This window comes from Engystomops pustulosus, chromosome 10 (genome assembly GCF_040894005.1).
Source record: "Engystomops pustulosus chromosome 10, aEngPut4.maternal, whole genome shotgun sequence".
In the NCBI taxonomy this organism is placed as follows: domain Eukaryota; kingdom Metazoa; phylum Chordata; class Amphibia; order Anura; family Leptodactylidae; genus Engystomops; species Engystomops pustulosus.
Genome location: NC_092420.1, coordinates 8,412,932 through 8,434,086, shown reverse-complemented (window position 1 = coordinate 8,434,086; position 21,155 = coordinate 8,412,932). Strand labels below are relative to the sequence as shown.

At 46.0% G+C, this 21,155-nt stretch overlaps 1 protein-coding gene across 4 annotated transcripts in view; it reads left to right on the top strand.

Annotated features, from left to right (window-relative positions):
• PLXNA1 (plexin A1) overlaps positions 1-21,155 on the top strand; it is a 249,533-nt gene that overhangs the window by 126,559 nt on the left and 101,819 nt on the right. For all 4 annotated transcript variants that reach the window (XM_072126988.1, XM_072126986.1, XM_072126987.1 and 1 more), the window contains one exon: positions 10,371-10,511. In XM_072126988.1, the coding sequence (XP_071983089.1) occupies positions 10,371-10,511 (141 nt within the window). The remainder of the gene's footprint in view (positions 1-10,370; positions 10,512-21,155) is intronic.

Sequence of the window (21,155 nt, the reverse complement as noted above, 5' to 3'; positions counted from 1 at the left end):
TCGATATGCAGATTAGGAACGAGCATATGTTCATGAAAGAAGTTAAATGGCAAACACGTATCAAAGGATTTTAGATTTCCGAGATTGCCGGAATGCTATTTTTGGATTAATGAAGCCGTAGATCATTAACTCGGTCTTCTCTGAATAGTCTTGGCCATAAATCATCCTCATCTCACCAGTCTACCATATGATCTTTACTTCTTACATACCTGCCAGATATTGATCCTATATGACCTATAGGGTGTCTAAAGAGAAACCTATAGTAGTAGAGTGGTTAACTGTACCATAATCCTCATGGTCTACACTATACAGGGGATCCATGCTTTGGGACTATGGACTGATTTGTGTTTGGTTCCTCTACTAATTTGCTACTGATATGCCAGGGTTGTCTGGCACTTTGTACCAGGTGCCCAATTTGATCGTTGCTATGCGGCACCCTTTGGGGTGTATAAAGTTTGAACTCATAGGAAATTATATACAGAAGGATCTGCGCTCAGATCTGGACCCCCACCAAGTCTTGGTCCTCACACACTGGTCACGTGAGCCACCGTCCTCTGTGTTGCGCCCCACGGAGAATCTGTAGGAGGCGACACGGTGCGGAGGATTAGCCAGGACAGTGACAGCCGCGCAGGTCGCACCGCCAGTTGTGGGGCAGCTGCTTACAGGAATCCCATCTGTCCTCCAGCTTGTCGCAAGGATTTGCTCAAACAGCTGTTGTCCTGAGGTCTGGTCTGAACGAGGGGAGAAAGTGTAGACACTGGAGGGAGAGGGTGGGGGAATTTTGGCTGCTCTTAACCCCCCCAGGCCAAGAGTGCATACAGCGGCCATTGATATTGTACATTCCTTTGTCGTCACATGGCTGCAGATAAGGAGATCCCATGATTTCTAGACAACTTTTATTAAAGTGGAATGAGTTGGGGAGGGGGGGGGGGGGTCATTGGTCATTAGTTGATACTAAAAAATAAGAGTGCTGACTTTTAGGATTGTGGAGAGTCGGGGCCCCAAGTCCCATTGATTATCTTCTCATATGGTAGAGCAGTCTTTAGGATCCCCGTAGACTTCAGGACCTGGTGGTGACTTGTACCTTCTACCTCTGCACTTCCTAAAGTTATAGACCTGTCTGGAATTTACAAGATGCCGTCAAATACAACCAAGGCCAAAAAGTGATAAAAAGTAACAAGGACAAAGCAATATGAGAAGATGGAGGTTCTGGTTAATGGTCCACCAGTGGTTCCTCATTGATTCAGATGTGATGAGACGTTGGTTCCCGGATCAGTAGATGTGGTGGGCGGCGGTGGGAAAGAAGTTGGATTGTATAATGAGTTAATGAATGAAGGTGTCAGTTCAGGTTCAGTTTCAGATCATGTGGCCAAAACAAAGACAACACTGTAGTCACCAGCGAGGAGACGCTCCAATAACCGCCCTCCTGCCCTACATCTTTATAGGTTACACATAAACATTACAGCCGAGACCTCATTAAAGTCAGAAAATAAGTCACTTTTTTTTTTGCTGAACTTCTTGAGAAAATCCCCCAAGGTCAGGAGAATGACAGCTCCGGTTTAAGAACATCTCCCTGTCTGAGAAGTGCAGCCGTGCAAGGAGCGGGAATAAAGTCCTGCAAGACGAGGTCCCAGCGCTGTCTCGTACCGCTGACTGCTATAAGCGCATCCACGTAAGCTGCGGCTGAAAGGCCTCCTAGTGCATTAATCCCAGGAGATCAGCCCTTGTCAGGGGAGCTTAGCGCAGTAGTGGATCGATTCCCTAAGCTCTGCAGCCAGGAGTCACAGCAGGAGGAGGCAGATCCTCCACCAGAGACCATCTCCAGCGCCGCTCATGACATAGACAAGGCGCTCTTAGGAGAGGGGTGGAAGGATCTCTGGACCTGACAAAGTGGTGAGGGGGATCCCAGCGGCTCCACATCCATCGTGATGATTAGCCAAGCCCTCTGCCGGGTCATTGCATCAAATTTGTAACTATACCAAGAAAACCAAGACCTGAAGATTTAGGGAACGTTATATAGACCTCTACACGTTGCCTCTCGGTCTAGAGTATGAGGCTTATATCACAATCCCTGGTGGTCTAGGATATATGAGGCTATAATAATGTTCCCTGGTGGTTGACTATGTAATATAAACCGCATATACCACTAGACTGCCAGGGAGCATCATCGTAACCTCATACATTCTCTGGTGGTCTATATTATTCAGTTTATATCACATTCTAGGCTTTATGAAGTTACTATGATGATCCCTGGCTGCCGAGTATAGTTAGTAATCACATTCCCTGCTGGTCTAGAGTATATCAACCTTGATATCGACATAAAGTAAATCTCATATACCAGTGATGGCGAACCTTTTAGCGGCCGAGTGCCCAAACTGCAAGCCAAAACCCCCCTTATTTATCACGAGGTGCCAACCAAAAATTAAAGCAGTAACTTATTGCTTACTGTTCCTCAACAACATTCGATCATATTGGCCTCCTGAGGACAAGATGAAAAATTTGCATCATTTTAGCTTCTTTCCAGTGTCCCTCTGTACTCAGAGAATTGTGGGGCCAGCAGAAGTTCCTCCAAAGATAATTCGGCCCTGTCTACTCATTCTCCCTCTTCCTACATTCCCAAGTAGCAAAGTAAGTATCACTTTAATATATGACTGAAAGCAGCATCTTTTAAGTTGCTTGGAATTGCAGGAAGATTCTTGTCCTGTCTGGTGTGGTGGGGAGATGGCCAGGGTGCCCACAGAAAGTGCTCTGAGTGCCGCCTCTGGCACCTGTGCCATAGGTTCGCCACCACTGTCATATACTATAGACCACCATGTTTTAATGGAGGAAATAATTTTCAAATCTATAAAACCCCTTCAATCTCTGTTGTACCCTAGGACCATTAGGACATAGAATATATATCCCCTAGACCACCAGGGAATTAATAATTCTAGGACATGTTTTGCCCCCCTCCTTCTCTCTAGACTCCCCTGTGCTAGTCCCCTTGCTTCTCTATACCACCACTTGTATTGGTGTTCGCCCTTATATTATGTGCTCATGGTGGGTCCGCACTATTGGTCCTGGTACATGGGGGGTGTCCCCTGGTTGTCACTGTTCCTTGGCCGATCCCAGGTTATTTTGGGCGTGTATGCTCTTCTCTCTATACGATGTGACTGTTCCTCTTATATACGTGCTCTTCCCATTCTCTTTCTTTTATTCTGGCGTCGTCTCTGCGTTTGTCCAATACAAGGTGACAATGTAGGATCGTAAGAAGGGGCCGATGTCCAGCGAAGGGAGAAGAAAGAAGAACAGGGACAAAAAACTGGAATAAGACTTTGGGCCAAGGAGGTGGAACGGAGCTGTGCCGTCGGCGCACAAGGCCTCATTCTCCGGCTGCTCGCGGTCCGTGGAACGGTGAAGGGTTTTTCTGAAAAGGTTGCGGCGCGTGTTTGAGGCAGATAAGCCCCTGGCTTTGAAGTGCGGCCACGTCGAGCGCCCGCTCCTGTTGCTGCTGCCAGTCACGGGGAATTAATCACTACGGCAGAGAGATAAGAGGCACACAGGTTCGAGGAGGGGGGCGACAACATCCAGGGCCCCCCCTCTGCATTAGGGCTTTTGCTTTTTTTGGTACATTGTCTCCTTTTGACTAAGTGAATGGTTGTTGGCCTCTTGGGCTTAACCTTTTCAAATGGCGTTTTTGTTTTTTATTCCGTGGTTTTTTACATCTCTGCTGACTTGTCTGTGAATGAAAACTTCCTTGGAAATGAGGGTTTGTTACAATTGTCTCCAGCGTGGACAATCCTCTGTCCCAATCCTTCTTCTGTCCATTGATGGTTCGCTACAATGTATCGGTCTGAGGTCAGGATTCCGTAGACTGGATACCGTCGTCGTCTTCCGTCCAGTAGTAACGCAGGATTGCACTCGGATATCTACGTTCTTGGTTTGGTTCTTTAACCTAAGAGCATTAATTGTTGTGGTCGCCCCTTGCACCCGCCATCCACCCCGCCCCTGGCAGACATATGCGTCTCTTCCACGGATGTTGAGGCCATCCCTTAGCGTTTCTCCTTTAAAGACGCGTTACTAATGACTGCGATTAATCTCCGTCATTTCGCTAATCATAATTAACTAGATGCCAGGAGTTAGCAGCACATCCAAATCCTAATAAACTATGAATTATTACACAACGCGCCAGCCAATGGCCAGTGCCAGAAAGAGGATGCCCGAACTTGGGATAATCCACATCCCCCTCGTAAGGAAGCCAAAAATAATACAAAATTACATTGTTTCTTGGTGGTCTTTCGTGTCCTGCTTGATGACGGGTGTAGATGGGTGACCTCGAGTCAGATGTGATAGAACAGGTTCTTCATGTCAAAACCCTAAAGCCAGACATGACCAGAAGACAACCCACCACAGCATTTTTTTTTTTAGATGACAATAACGTGGCATTAGGGATGGTGGCATCTCTGGTATCTCTTGCTTGCTTGCTCTAGTACATTGTTCCTTGGGGGTGAACCCCTGGCACACGGCATTTATCAGACCTGGACCTCTATGCACACAACCCAATGCACAAAACGTTCTTGCATCAGAATCAAGGTACAATGACCTCTGGTCCTTGGCACTATGACAAGTACTGGGTTTGGACCTTAGTACACGGGGAGGGTCGCACACTAACACATGTTGGTCATTGGTGTGTCTATGCTTTTGGACTTGTACCTTGGAACAGCAAATGTATGGTAGTGTCCTCTGGACCTTAACACCTTGACAGCCTTTGGGGCTTTAACTTGGCTTCCAATTCCAGTCCTTGCACTTGGTCTTCTCCCTAAAACTTGTAAGACTTTGCCCAGTGGACTGTTCTGAATATTTGGCACATGGACCTTAGTCACTTTTGAGTCTGTTCCGTGCCAGGTGGTCACACGTTATAACTTCATCCTACAGCGCTGGGTCCTTGGTGCTCTGATACTTGCATTTTTTTCCTGTAAGGTTATAGAAGAACCTGTTGACCTCTGTAGTACCTGGACCCTGGTGCCGTGACTCTTCCCTTTCCTGTCTTGGCACACTACTCTTGGAGCTTGATACAACACCGCGTGTGGACCAGCATCCACATGGACCTTGAAGTACGGACACTTTGCCAGGCTGATACTACAGTGCCTGGACCTTGGTGGACCTGATGCCACCTTGTATTTGGGTTGTGACTTTTCCTACTTTAACCCTGGTGCACAGAGATCTCCGCTTTAGGTCCAGTGTTGTCCACCATGATACTGCCCCTAGTGGTGACAGTTCTACAAGCGAGGCTTATTTTTAGACTGTGAGCCACTCCCCCGGCCATCATCCCGTTCTCGTGTCCGTGTAATTCGTCTTTTATCTCTTCAGCGTAATTTGCCTTCTCACTGTAAATACTGGTGTAATTCTCCGATTCCCATTCGCCCGACGCCGCTGTCCTCCTCCCACCTCTATTATTACTCCGCAATTTTCCTTTGTTCTGTCTTTCTTAGTCTCCATTGACCCACATTTCAGTCCTCGGCTAAGTTACTTGCGTTTAGAAATTTCTTTATTTTCCCCTCATTAAAATATGTAATTTGACAGCTGTAGCCAAAGGGTTTTCATTCAACGTTTTTATTTTTTTACTCGGATTTATCCTATTTTTTTTTTCCGTCTCCCTCGACTGGCACTTGTTACAGCTCAATTATACAATTACCCCGGAATCCTCATGTAGAAAGATCTCGCAGAAAACAAAAATATATTTTAATCGACATTTTATTCTGTTATCAGCTGCGCCGATCCCCGCTGTAATTGGGAAAACAAACATGTCTGCGGCGGCGAGCGAGACGTCACCCGTCTAATCTCAGCGCCAAATCTTGTATCCCCAGATTAAGACGCCGCTCCGGATCTGTTTGTACCATTTTGGTTCTCCATCTGAATGTTTTGTTACCGCTGATGAAATATTTACGGAGCGCGTGGGGGGGGTGGGTTTAGGCGACTGTGGATTTAAAGGGATATAATGGTGGACTCTCAGAATTTGGGCCCCTTTTAAGGACTTCATTATTGAAGCTAGTAGAGATGCGTAAGATGGAGTGTGGTATTGGTAAAAAACATGGCTTCTCTCTTCCTAAAACAGCGCCACACCTGTCCGCAGGTTGTATCTGGTATTGCAGCTACAATTCCAGCCACATCTTATAGACCATTTTTCAGGTAGCAGCCATCTTTTTATATTCCTAGACAACCCCTTTAATAAGGAGCTTTCCGGAAAGACGGCATCGGAGATCTAGGTCATCTGTAGCCATTCAGCCGTCAGCAACCTCTGCGATTTTTGAGCCGATGAGCTTACCATGAACAGCACCATGTGTTTTATAGTGGCTGTGCTAGGTATTGCATCTCAATTGAATGGCGCTGGACTTGAAACCAGGTCATGTGACCAGCGGACATAGTCATTGGCTTGTGAAGCTCATGGGTGTGCCGCCGCCGCTACTGATTGGTTGTTGTCCCCCAACAATCAAGTCTTGTAATCCCTGGCAACCCCTTTAAGTCAGTCAGATGCAACCTTAGTGTCTTGTGCGTTGACCCCTCAGGACCACCATAGTGCCGATACCTTGTCACATACACGGAATATCCTAAACTTCACAGTGTAACGTCTCCGTGATCAGGACGCGCTCTCTCCCCGTCTCCTCCTTTCACGCCCCATTTCTCGTCTAATCACCAGCGTGGGCTGCACGCGGCCGCCATCAATCTCCTATCTATTAGCAAGCGCTTCTCGTGCATCAGATCTCAGAATGATTAATCACAGACCTAATTTTCATGATCATTTCACCACTAGGTGGAGCCTATCCCTTTAAACGTTCCCCTTTAAATCGTCTCTTTAGTAGTGAATCCTGGGACGTTCTGCTCCGTTTCCTGCTTTCCCTCGGTCACATCTCGTCCCTCTACTTTTGATTTATCCTCCGTTTAGGTGCAGTGTTATTCCTGCTTTTTGGCATTTTTGGTTGGGCTCCAGAGGCATCTGACGTGCGTTCACGCTTCCATCGCTTCCTATGTTTACATCACTGCAGGATGGAGACAGAAAAGTGGCGGCTTCCTGCTCCCGCAGAGATGAGTGAAATCCCTCGAAGGAGTTAGGACGGCGGCCATATTGGTTGTCGCCCAGCTATAGACCGTAACTAATGCAGAGGTAGACTGTCCCTTTAAGGGTGCAGAATTACCCTGAAAATAAGATGTCGCTGTATAGAAACACTGGTTCCTGTATGTGAGGAGTTGCCCTTTAAGCCTCGGCCTGACGTCAGTCCTCTGCAGAGGCTCAGATCTGCTGCAGCAGGAGAATTTTTATGGCTGCTGGCCGGGGAACGCTCCATACATATGAATGTCTGTGACCCTCGTGTCTCCGGAGCCGGCATCTGTCCCAGATAAACATTACTTATGGAGATCACAACCAGGAGGAGGGAGAATTAAAGGGGATCTCCATCCTTCGCAGCAGAGTAGTAATGATGCTTGGTAAAAAATCTAAAAAAATAAAAATAATCCCATTGCTCATCACGATAAACGTTTAACCTCGGCTTCTTTCTGAATATAGATGGGTGGAGCTTAGTAGTCACATGACCATAACTGCCTAATAACAGAAGGGCAATGGCTACATCCTGCTACAATGTAACCGTTCAGTTTGGTAGTGAATATATACATTCAGCCTGGGAGGCAACAAGGAGCAAGCGACTGTCCTCTCACTGCTGTGCTCTTATTCCTCTGCATTGAACTTCTCTGAAGGTAAAGCTGTGTCGGGCTTCTGTTTGTATGGTACAGTAGTCACTCAAAGAAAAGGGCAGGGGCTGTGGGGCAGTTTAGTGGATACAGCTAAGAGCACAGCAGTGTGAGGACCTGCTAAAATCCTGAAACATAAATCCATATATCTAATACTGGCTGCACAGAGCACAGCAGTGTGAGGACACGCCCCCAGTGCACTTGGGGAAGCTGCAATCCTGTAATATAAATCCATAAATCACAGTCCTGCTGCTACTAACAAAAGTCTGGTCTACACATCTCTCCAGGGACAGTATATAACGCTGGCTGCAGTCTGTTTGTTCGCTACTGCTGACAGGTTCCCTTTCAGTCTGTGTAATATTTACTCCTTGTCAGGCATTGGCTGTTGAATACCACAGCTTTATTGAAACCCGATTTGTTTGCTAACATTGTCCCTGTTTCTTTAAATCTGCTTAGGTTCCTCTCCCGTAATTAAGTGCATTTGTTTAGTAAAACTGCCTAAAAATAATCCTGGGATGATGTTATCGGGCGCTGGCGCTGAATCAAAGCCGTGCCTCTAATTAAAGCGGGCCTGTGATTTGTTTGCATTCTGGCATATATTTCCATCCTAATGAGCGCGCTCAGGGGATCCGAGCTCCCGGCTCTGAACCTCGGGGCGGATGAGCGGCCACAGGCTTCCCATAGGGGGCAGCATGGCTGCCAGAAGCCGCCCCTTCATCTCCTCGTCTCCGTGCCTTGTAGTCTTCCCCTCGTCTGCCCATTTCCGCTCATGTTACTTTAGCTTTAATTAATGTGATTACTTTTGTTATTTTGCTTCCCCATTAATGAGCTGTAAACCACCGAAAATCCCCCAATATGACGAGATCCTCAGACACGAGGCTCTGGAGGAGAACTTGTATCACACTGGAGATCTAGAGGAAGTGGAAGATTCCATCTGGAAATTTTGGGAATTTTTTAGTTCCTCTTAGGATTTTACCCCAGGGGTTTTCTAATCTTGGAGGTCGTATCTCAAATCTCCTGAGAGTGACCTTACCTACCTACATATATATATAAAAAGTGAATCATTTTCTAATCATTTCTTAGAGTCTGCATATTCCGTGGATGTCCGTGCTTGGTTACTCCTCTAAGACCATGGGGGATAATTTATGTATTAAAAGTAATGATCATGAAACCCCCTCGCATGATGTCCCCAATAGACCCCATCACATGTGTATATAAACCCCCCCCCCCCCCTCTCTAGCGAATAAAGGTTGTGCATCATCCAGCATGGAAATAAGATTGTGATTCATTGCAGTTCAAAAACCCGCAAGATCCGGAAGTTCTTTCCATATCAGCGACATCACTTCCGCTCAACCCCCGATTGTTTGTTACCTCCAGGTGAATGGATCTGCGCAAGTATAATCTGCCCTCAAAATCCATCCTGATAAACCAGGGACATTACTCATAGATCCAGGCACCGGGACTGTGGTATCTGCTTATATGTGTTATCCATGGCCGCCTAACTTATAAAATCAGTTTTTTAAATTATGCTAATTCGGTGCCAGTAGATATCCTGGGTGCGTTACCAGAACCGCTCTGTGCTGTAGCTTCACAGGCTACAACCTCCCTCTCGCTGCTGTGTGATATTACATCAGGCAGAGTGAAAGGAGAAGTGCTACAGCACGGAGGGGCTTTGGTAACACCCCTAGGAACCCTTAAGGCTCATTAGCATAAATTTAAAGGTTGATTTTCGGAGGAAGGAGGCCATGGATAACAATTATAAGAAGATTCCTCAGTCACAGAGCCTGGATCTAGGAGCACGGGAAGTGTCCCTCGGTTATCGGGATGGATTTTCATGGTAGATTTCCTTTAAATGTAAAACAAGCTCAAATACGGCGCTGAAAATTTCTTTGTTTCAGTTGTAAAGATTGCAACAAAATGAAGAATGTTAATGTTTTATGTAAATTCATCTTTCTGGAAATTCAAATCCCTTCAATTCATTTCCCCAGACCCCCTAAAATACAGTCCTGCGGGTGATCATATTATTGGCCATGAGCTCCTCCTCTTGTCTTGGCGTCGTCCTAGAGATGTGCCGGAACGCTGAGCCTGATGTCACCCTGACACCCGGGGGCCTCGGCGTCTCCTGTGCTAATATTTGCTCTCTCCTATCTGCCATCCATGTGTAATCAGTGTAGAGCCCCTCGCACCGGCTCCGGTGCCGCACCATCCTTCACGCCGCACTGATACTCACTCCACGAATGTCAAGTTGCCGCAGCGATGGTAATGTTTTGTTTGCCTAATACTCCATGTGTTTGCCCCGTGTCGGTCTAATCTTTTTTAATAGCGCTGGGACTTTATCTGAAGGGCTCGATGGTCTGTTTATCAGCCGCCCGCTCCCTTCCGTGGCAATAAACACGCCGGCGGCCCCTACAGTGATTTGGATTAGCGCAGAGTATTGACCGAGGAACGATGAGCCATTGCCCGGGGATCTCACAATCTGTAATTAAACCGTATTGTTCAGAGAAATCGCCAAACTAATTAAAGCGGGGGGGGGGGACGTTTAACCCTTTCCTGGCTGTGATTGTGTAAATGCTTGACTACACTAATTAATTAATTTATTATTTAAGTCACTAATTGTGTATTTTTTTTTTTTCCCTCTTTCCGCACAGATCTTGGTCGACTTGTCCGGACCGTCCGCCCACAGCACGCAGCAGTATGAGAATGTCCTGGTCCACGAGGGAAATGCCATCCTGCGGGATTTGGTGCTGAGCCCCGATCGGCAGTATATCTATGCCATGACGGAAAAACAGGTAACCATGAACCCCATCAATGGGGAATGACCCTGATATCCAGGCCAAACCTTAGTTACCAGATATATATTACCAGATATTCTAAAGCGGGTGTGGCTGGAAGAGTCTCATACATTGTGCGCTGGTAGGACCTACGATTGCATAGCCCCACTACTGCCGTCTTCATCTGGGGGTCATACGCGGTTTGATGAAGAATTGAGACTTTTTACTAGTTGGTGGGTTGTGGCAGGTTGTCTGCACCAGTGTAGGGCCACCTACCCGACCACCTTAATGGCAAAATGGCAGCACGGAGTACATGAGAATAGGTCGGGTGCCACCTAATAAAGGATGCAAAGAATTGGTGGAGGTAACGAGAAGTGAAACCTTGGTTGAGGAACCCCTGGGGCCCGGGGTCTTGTTCCTTATGATGTTTTGAATATCTTTTGTGCTGAACATTTTAGAACAGAACTTCTAGTTTAGAAAATGAAGTCTCAATGTGTGATTTGTTGTCCTTTGTGGTAGTTTCATCAGTGGTTCGGTGTTGGGGTCAGAACTTTATTCCAAAACACGGTTAACAATCACCAGTGGCTGTTATTACAAAGGTGTTGTCACCGTGTAGACCTTGACTGGCCATAACCTACCTGAAAGCTAAACTAATGTTTGCAGCTTCTCGAGACCTTGAGAGGATTGTGGCACAGTCATGGCTTCAATGTCTAGGGACTACGGAGCACAAAGTAACTATGTATTCACCCAAGAATTCGACAATATAGAACAGTGATGGCGAACCTTTTAGAGCCCGAGTGCCCAAACTTCAACCAAAAGCCACTTATTTATTGCAAAGTGCCAGCGCAGCAATTTAAGCAGTAATTTATTTCTCCTTGTTCTTTGACAACTTTCAATCCTTCAGCCTCCTAAAGACACCAACACAGTTGAAAGGAAGAGGGCAAATTCATCTATCATAGTAGGAAGGTTCTGCAGGCAGATTCTTTGAGTGCTTTCTGGTGAACTTCATGCTGGGGCAATGGCCCGGGTGCCCACAGAGAGGGCTCCGAGTGCCGCCTCTGGCACCAGTGCCATAGGTTCGCCACCACTGATATAGAATATAAGTTTTCAGTTCCATTCCATTCAGTCCCATTCGTTCATTGTAGTGACACGAAAGCTTCGAGGACGAGGTCCTACAAAATGAATATGCGCCTTTGAGAAGAGCATTTTAGGTGTTTTGTTGTATACTTGACGTCAACGTCTTGTAGGCTCTGCACAAACTTTGCCAGAAGTTCTTCCCATCCTCCGTGTGGTTCAGCATAGACTTGGCGGAGCTGTCTTCTTCCCAGGGCTTGTGGGCTAGAAGATAAGAAGCCTCTTTGAGTGTCAATCCGCATCTCCATACTCAGCCAAGCAAATTGTGCGGCTGCCAAGCCTTCCCACCTTGTTCCTCCACTACTTCTCTACCCGCTCGAATTCCCTTTGTTGATTAAAGAGTTGTCTTCAGATTGACTTACTGCTTTCCTTCCTTCCTTTCCAAGGAGCTGTCTCCAGGAAAACATATATTCTAAGCTGAAAAGTAAGCAAAGTGACAAGAAATTGTCAAGCCCAGGTAGCGTCATTAGGATGCGAGATGTGGCATCCACGTTGGCTGCTGAGTCTTCATGGTGAGATGTAGTAGGAGAAGATGCAAGAGAGATGATGGTGGGGGTTCTTCCAGGAAACTTTTTCATCGTTATCTCTGTATGTGCACCTCTTGGTTGAAGACGAGATGGGTGACAGCTCCGCTCTCTTTCCCCAGTTCTCCTTTTGATGGCAAATAATGCATTGGGGGTTTTCAATGCTAGAAGACGTCTCATGGTCTTCCTTTGCTGGCATTATGACAGCCTATGTTCCTCTTCTACCAGGTTCCTTCATTCCTTACTCTGCGTGCAAGGAGGACGTTCTAAGATGAGGGAACCAATATGGATGACAGCTGTGGGGGTGTTCACACCTCAGATCAAACCCCTCTAAGGGATTTCTTCATTGCTTAGTAGGGTGTCGTATAAATAGCCACCAAACATGGTGCAGATCAGCACCTGAAAGCTCGTACCTCACTTCTTCTACCATCTACTATATGCGAATGTGACAATATGTCAGGCGTAAACTCCTACGGAAAAAATATATGGGACAAAACAGACCCTCAAAATGCAAATACCCTCGTAATAACCATATGCCACGTTCTTGGAGATTCTGCTTAAGTTTGAAAATTCTGGTGTTATTAGACGAAAATAAGCAACTTTTTTGTTTGTTGGTCACAATAGATGTACCGACACCTACAATGTCCTATAGTTAGCGCAGCTGCTGGTGTCAGATTTTCTAAACTTTTGACTGTAGCATCTGCTGTCATTGTATCCACATAGAGATAATGGTGAGAAAAATAAAAACTAGAGAGATTATATTTTCTAATTAAGACACGTTTTGAAAATTGTTGCTTGAGCAACAGCGATGTAGGAAATGCAAACTGCACGGAAATGGGATTCTTAACACAGACCACCTCCCCCATAGAAGAGCGAATGTTAACAAACCCACAATTGTTAATTACATACCAAAAACATTCAGTATCTATGATGCAGGAGGCCAGTCCTAGGTGAGGCTGACCTAATTTGATCTTGGACGAAATAGTCTTCATCTGAACGTCCAAGTGGGTCGTTCATGATCAAATGAGCTCTATGAAATAGTCTTCATCTGAACGACCCACTTGGACGTTCAGATGAAGACCCTACCATAGATATAACTTGGTCATGAATGACCCACTTGAACGTTCAGATGAAGACTCTCTACCGTATGTGTAATTTGGTCATGAACAACCTACTTGGACGTTCAGATGAAGACCCTACCGTAGATGTAATTTGGTCATGAACGACCCACTTGGATGTTCAGATGAAGACCATATCATAGATGTAATTTGGTCATGAACGACCCACTTGGACGTTCAGATGAAGACCCTACCGTAGATGTAATTTGGTCATGAACGACCCACTTGGATGTTCAGCTGAAGACCCTACCATAGATGTAATTTGGTCATGAACGACCCACTTGGACGTTCAGATGAAGACCCTACCATAGATGTAATTTGGTCATGGACGACCCACTTGGACGTTCAGATGAAGACCCTACCGTAGATGTAATTTGATCATGAACGACCCACTTGGATGTTCAGCTGAAGATGTCTCTTCTCATGTCCATGGATGGCACAAAATTGGGCTATGAAGCTAAACCAGTCAGAACCTTCATGTGTCGTGTTGATTTAGGAACAGCTCCACAGTGATCTTTTTGTCCATACAAAGGACATTGGATAGACCTTGTGGTGGATTCTTTGTGATGTAGGTCCTTTCTTTGACTGGAGTTTAAATAAATGGGGAGCCCAGGTCATCACCCCGACTGTTCCTATTCACTCAAGGAGTAAAAAATGTTGCAGGTAATAGTAAAACTTGTGCCTCAACCATTCAAAATATTTCCGGAAACCCAAAAAATACCCCATGGTTGTGAAGTTTCCCCGTATCGTCCCTCCTCTGCCTCTAATTTCCTCTTATATTTTTGCATCTTTTTCTAATCCGCCATCATTACTGTAAACGGATTCATTAGCAGCAATAGAAGAAAAAAAAATCAATAAAATATTTCTGGAAATCCAAAAATACCCACCAGCTCGAAACTTCTACATTCAAGGATAATCCTTTAAAGAGCGACCCTCCCCCTCCCCCCCGCTAGTCTTAATTCTGCTTTTGTATTATGCAGAGGAAATAGTTTTTAATTTTATTTCTAAAAATAGGATTTTAATCCAATAAATAATGCAGAACAATTTTTTTGAATTTGGGAGCTTAATGATTTTTTTTTTTCCCCCTCTTTATCCCCCCCCCCCCCTGGTCTGCTCCTTCTTGAACTCTGTCGTGCTGAGCCACTATCCCCCTTTGTTAATAAAGTGAAATATTTGATGGGGGCTCCGGTTATCTGGGCAGCGGAGAATGTAATTAAATGCACAGTTGTAAGTGAGCTTGAAGGGCCATGAAGGAACGAAGGATTTTAATCAAACGTAGAGGAGCAATTAATGAAATGCCTGTAACCCTTCCAAGCTCCCCGGGTCTCCAGCGGCATCCAGTGCCCAGGGTACCAGCAGAGGCGAGCGAGGGGGGCGAGCGAGGGGGGGAGGGGGGGTATGAGAGATTCTTTCATCTCCCAGGATTCCCTGTGGAATAAGAAAATAGGATTGCTTCTTGGAAGAGGTATTGATCCGGCGCTACAGATTCCTCAGATCGTTGCTAATACATCTTTAGTCCACTCTGTGCATTAAATAGAACCATACGCGGGAGCCGGGGCCGGTGTCTCGCGCCTCCAAATGAAATGAGGTTGGTAACAATCGCCATGTGATTAAACTACAACCCCGACCTTTCCCATCCGCCGAGACCCGACACGTGTGCGAGAGGCCCCTCTGACCGAGAAACGGTGGAAACACTTCAAAAACTTCATATAGTTTTCATTACATTGTTTTTTGTTTTTTTTTGCAGTTAATTTTTTTTTTTTTACAAATGTAAATTTTATATGTAACAGTCAATTTTTTTTTAAAATTCTTTTGTATACAATTTATTTTTATTTTTTTATACTGTGCGAAATTTGTAATTTTTTACAAATTTCGGTCTACATAAATTTTTTGTTCATTTGTCTCTAGTCCTTATTTTACAATCATATATTTCACACGCACACGTGCACATACAAGCGGTCCCCTACTTAAGAACACTCGACTTACATACGACCCCTTGTTACAAACGGACCTCTGGATGTTGCTAATTTATTGTGCTTTAGTCCTAGGCTACAATGATCACCTGTAACAGTTATCAATGGTGTCTGTAATGAAGCTTTATTGTTACTCCCGGTTCTTATGAGAATCCAACATTTTTAAAATCCAATTGTCACAGAGACCAAAAAAGTTCTGGCTGGGGTTACAATTGTGACTTACTTACAAATTCAACTTAAGAATAAACCTACAGACCCTATCTTGTATGTAACCCAGGAACTGCCTGTATATACACATAGTGGGGGAGATTTACTTACCTGTCCAACAAAGTTCCCCATAAGTGTATTGTCTGATGATCTTGCACTGTGCCGCGCTTCACTAAGATCGTGCGCCCGATATCCTGCATGTGTCGCTTCCCCGCTCAGGTCCCCGGAGTTCACCTTCTTCTTCCTGGTGCATGTAAGTGCATTGTCCGTGTATAATGCGCTGTGCGGGGAGTCACTAAGATCGTGCGCCCGATATCCTGCATGTGTCGCTTCCCCGCTCAGGTCCCCGGAGTTCACCTTCTTCTTCCTGGTGCATGTAAGTGCATTGTCCGTGTATAATGCGCTGTGCGGGGAGTCACTAAAATCGTGCGCCCGATATCCTGCATGTGTCGCTTCCCCGCTCAGGTCCCTGGAGTTCACCTTCTTCTTCCTGGTGCAAGTAAGTGCATTGTCCGTGTATAATGCGCTGTGCGGGGAGTCACTAAGATCCTGCGCCTGATATCCTGCATGTGTCACTTCCCCGCTCAGGTCCTCGGAGTTCACCTTCTTCTTCCTGGTGCATGTAAGTGCATTGTCCGTGTATAATGCGCTGTGCAGGGAGTCACTAAGATCGCGCGCCCGATATCCTGCATGTGTCGCTTCCCCGCTCAGGTCCCTGGAGTTCACCTTCTTCTTTCTGGTGCAAGTAAGTGCATTGTCCGTGTATAATGCGCTGTGCGGGGAGTCGCTAAGATCGTGCGCCTGATATCCTGCATGTGTCGCTTCCCCGCTCAGGTCCCCGGAGTTCACCTTCTTCTTCCTGGTGCATGTAAGTGCATTGTCCGTGTATAATGCGCTGTGCGGGGAGTCACTAAGATCGTGCGCCCGATATCCTGCATGTGTCGCTTCCCCGCTCAGGTCCCCGGAGTTCACCTTCTTCTTCCTGGTGCATGTAAGTGCATTGTCCGTGTATAATGCGCTGTGCGGGGAGTCACTAAGATCGTGCGCCCGATATCCTGCATGTGTCGCTTCCCCGCTCAGGTCCCTGGAGTTCACCTTCTTCTTCCTGGTGCAAGTAAGTGCATTGTCCGTGTATAATGCGCTGTGCGGGGAGTCACTAAGATCCTGCGCCTGATATCCTGCATGTGTCACTTCCCCGCTCAGGTCCTCGGAGTTCACCTTCTTCTTCCTGGTGCATGTAAGTGCATTGTCCGTGTATAATGCGCTGTGCAGGGAGTCACTAAGATCGCGCGCCCGATATCCTGCATGTGTCGCTTCCCCGCTCAGGTCCCTGGAGTTCACCTTCTTCTTCCTGGTGCAAGTAAGTGCATTGTCCGTGTATAATGCGCTGTGCGGGGAGTCACTAAGATCGTGCGCCTGATATCCTGCATGTGTCGCTTCCCCGCTCAGGTCCTCGGAGTTCACCTTCTTCTTCCTGGTGCATGTAAGTGCATTGTCCGTGTATAATGCGCTGTGCGGGGAGTCACTAAGATCGTGCGCCTGATATCCTGCATGTGTCGCTTCCCCGCTCAGGTCCTCGGAGTTCACCTTCTTCTTCCTGGTGCATGTAAGTGCATTGTCCGTGTATAATGCGCTGTGCAGGGAGTCACTAAGATCGCGCGCCCGATATCCTGCATGTGTCGCTTCCCCGCTCAGGTCCCTGGAGTTCACCTTCTTCTTCCTGGTGCATGTAAGTGCATTGTCTGTGTATAATGTGCTGTGCAGGGAGTCACTAAGATCGCGCGCCCGATATCCTGCATGTGTCGCTTCCCCGCTCAGGTCCCCGGAGTTCACCTTCTTCTTCCTGGTGCATGTAAGTGCATTGTCCGTGTATAATGCGCTGTGTGGGGAGTCACTAAGATCGTGCACCCGTTATCCTGCATGTGTCGCTTCCCCGCTCAGGTCCCTGGAGTTCACCTTCTTCTTCCTGGTGCAAGTAAGTGCATTGTCCGTGTATAATGCGCTGTGCGGGGAGTCACTAAGATCCTGCGCCTGATATCCTGCATGTGTCACTTCCCCGCTCAGGTCCTCGGAGTTCACCTTCTTCTTCCTGGTGCATGTAAGTGCATTGTCCGTGTATAATGCGCTGTGCGGGGAGTCACTAAGATCCTGCGCCTGATATCCTGCATGTGTCGCCTCCCCGCTCAGGTCCCCGGAGTTCACCTTCTTCTTCCTGGTGCATGTAAGTGCATTGTCCGTGTATAATGCGCTGTGCGGGGAGTCACTAAGATCCTGCGCCTGATATCCTGCATGTGTCGCTTCCCCGCTCAGGTTCCAGGAGTTCACCTTCTTCTTCCTGGTGCATGTAAGTGCATTGTCCGTGTATAATGCGCTGTGCTGCGAGTCACTAAGATCGTGCCCCCGATATCCTGCATGTGTCGCTTCCCCGCTCAGGTCCCCGGAGTTCACCACCTTCTTCCTGGTGCATGCAAGTGCTTTTGATGCAACACAATTCGAAATATAAATCCTGTCCGAATCAGTTGGATCGTCCGATGGCACGCCCCTGTTAAGATGTGATTTCTATTTCTATATCTCTGTGTATATACTTGACCACTGGGGGCAGTGTATTAGTAATAATTAGTATATTGCTGGTGTCATCCTCTTCCTATGGCTGTTTTTTTGTTTTGTTTGTTTCTGTTTTTCCCCCTTTTTTTGTTTGTTTATACCATAGAATAAATTACATTTCCGGGACCGTCCCTTTAAATGACTTTGTAATTGTTTGCTGTTGAATATGCATTTATTACACGTACATATTGCTTTTGAGCAGCCACTTTTGCATAATTACTCCCTTTCGTTTGTAGTTTTAATTTGCTGTGAAACGCCATTAACTGCGTGGAGCGAGGAAAAAACATCTCCTAGCAAATAAACCCCCCGAAAACTCCACCCCAAAAAATTTACATGCAGAGTGACCAGATAATGTTTCCTGGGGGGGGGGGGGCTCGGTGAGAATCACTTCAAAGAATTCCTACAAATCCCAAACCCCTGTGGATAGCAATTTATGTATTTTTGCCATTTTAGTGGTTTTGCAGCCTGTGTATTTTTGGGGTCTGTATTTATAGACTGAATTTTACTGTTTTTGGTATTTTCTGCATAGATTTTGCATGTTTTAACACATATTTATCAGTCGTGGGTCTAATTGCCATATTGTACATAAGTAGCTCTAGTTACATATCTTTTGATCAGATGTATCCGTCTCATATCTAATCTCTCGTAATTTGGCTTCACCTTCAACATGGTTCTGCCGGGCAGCCACATATCTCACTCCCTTCTTGGAAGGATCCCATTTGTTCATAGTTTTGGGGCGACTAGAAGTTTTATTGATTCATCATCCTATGTGTGACCATTGCTTGAAGGGAACAGTGGTCACATGTGGATACTGCAGCTCCATTCAAAGTCTATGGAACCTCCTACTGATAGTTGAATGCTCAACTGTCCCAATGAAGTGGTAGTTGGGATACTCGATCTTTGCTCCAATGAAACCGTGGTTTTTAGGATCCCTGTTTTTGTTACATGCCTTATCCCCCATCCAGAGTACAGGCGCTCACCTACTTAAGAACACCCGACTTACAGACGACCCCTAGTTACAAAAGGACCCCTGGTAATTGGTAACTTTCTGTTCTTTAGCCCTAGACTACAATGATCAGCTGTAACAGTTATAAAATGTGACTGCAATTAAGATTTATTATTAATCCTGGTTCTGATAACAATCAAAGATTTTTAAAATCCAGTTGTCACAGAGACCAAAAAAATTTGTCTGGAGTTAGAATGATAAAGTACATCGTTCCGACTTACATACAAATTCAACTTAAGAACAAACCTACAGACCCTATCTTGTACGTAACCTGAGGACTGCCTGTATAAGCAATACCATGTTAGAAGAACATCCCTTTACTTCTAGTTCTAATTTCATTCCAGGTCTCACACTAATAATGGGGAGAAGCAAATGCAATGGGGGGTAGAGTAACCAACGCAACCTTATGATGCCCGGAAATAACCATGAATGGGTCCTGTGACTCTGCACCTTCATCTATGGGTCTCCTAATCTTAGGACCTGGTCTCTTCATCAGAAGATTTGAGGAGGAGCCTTGCTCTAACTCGGATCTCCTAAGATTGTGGTTACAACGGAATAACGCAGCAGGACAGCATCTTGTGAAATACTGCAATAAATTGGGAGCTGCTGGTATAGGGGCGCCCCCCCATGTGATCTCTCACCTGGTAGAAGTGGATCAGGAACATATAAGAATAGTGAAGATGGTGAAGTCTTAGCCAAGCAAAGCCCAAAGTATCTCAAAGCAACGATGATCTTGGTGTCTAGAATGTTGGTTGAGAAAGAGTCTCAGACCCAAAACGCGTTAATGAATATATTATCTTTGGACACTCTATAGAGTTCCAGCAACTTTTTTACTTTTATCCCATCATCTCCAAAGATGTCAACTAACCCACGGGTAATATTTTGAGAGATCGGTGGAGTCCTGTTCTCTGTGGAGTGATACCTCTTCCTAATTTCTTCTCCTGACTTCTTACAGCCGTTTCTCCCTCAAACATGAAATAAAGCCGGCATCCACCGGCATCGATCTTAATCTCACAAATAAACTCCTCTGAAATTCCTTATCTCCCTCCGAGAGCCGCTTGGAAAGGGACCAAACCTGTCGGATTAAGACAGGGATGCGCTTGGAATAGTCCCAACAGCCGACCTGCTCATTGTGGTGGCCAGGATTTGTGCGGATGCTTCTCATTTCTTACATTTTCTTGTTCTGGACCAAAATAGGAAGAAATCCTTTATGTTTCTTCCCTCTAAGAGCCTCTAGCAGCTGCTTTGTGATAATGACAAGACGTGCCCCTTTCTGAGTGTAATCTTCTGGTTTGGAGTTTTTTTTTGGTCCGAAAATTAGGTCAGTAGATGAGTCCTTCAAGGAGATATTTCAGAATATGAAGAACACCACCGGAGGATCGGTCAGAGTCTTTGCAGCACTTTATTGTCCCGGGCAGGATGTGCCGCACTCTTGGCCGCCTGGGACTGCAAGAAGAGTGTGGCCACACTTTGGAACTGCTGCTTTGGGCCCAGCTATTCTTGCAATTCGTGGGGGACCCTGGATTGAATCTACAATTTTATAATCTGATTTTCTTATTACTGTATCGTTGTCCTCAGGTTGCCAATACGATTCAAACCTGTGGCAGAGCATAGGGCAATAACTTGCCCTTGAATTGCCGTGGTTTTGGCGAGTTGGTTTTGGCTCTGGTTGGGCGCTCGGTCTCTAAAAGTTTTGGCAGGATTTTTCCTTCCTCCTGCAAAATGAGTGATCTCCATGGATCGAAGCCGTTATAAATATCTGCTCTTTTATTATTGCATAAAACTTTTCCCTGCCTACTTGGCGTGACTCCTCCGTTCATAGTTTGACACTTACTTCAGCGTTTGTTTTATCTTTTTCAGTCCCATTGACTCTTAACAGAGCAACCTTGTGCCTCTGTGACCTTCTGTTGTTCAGACAGGGGATGCAAAATCCCTATTTTTTTTCATCATTGTTGGCAATGAAGCCTGTCACCCGTTTACAGGATGGGAGATAGGTTATAATAGCGGGGGAGCTCTTTAAATAGGTCCTTTACTACCTTCTCCGACTCCACTGAAGGTTCTTCTATAGCGATTCTAGCGTGGATGGAATTTTTTCT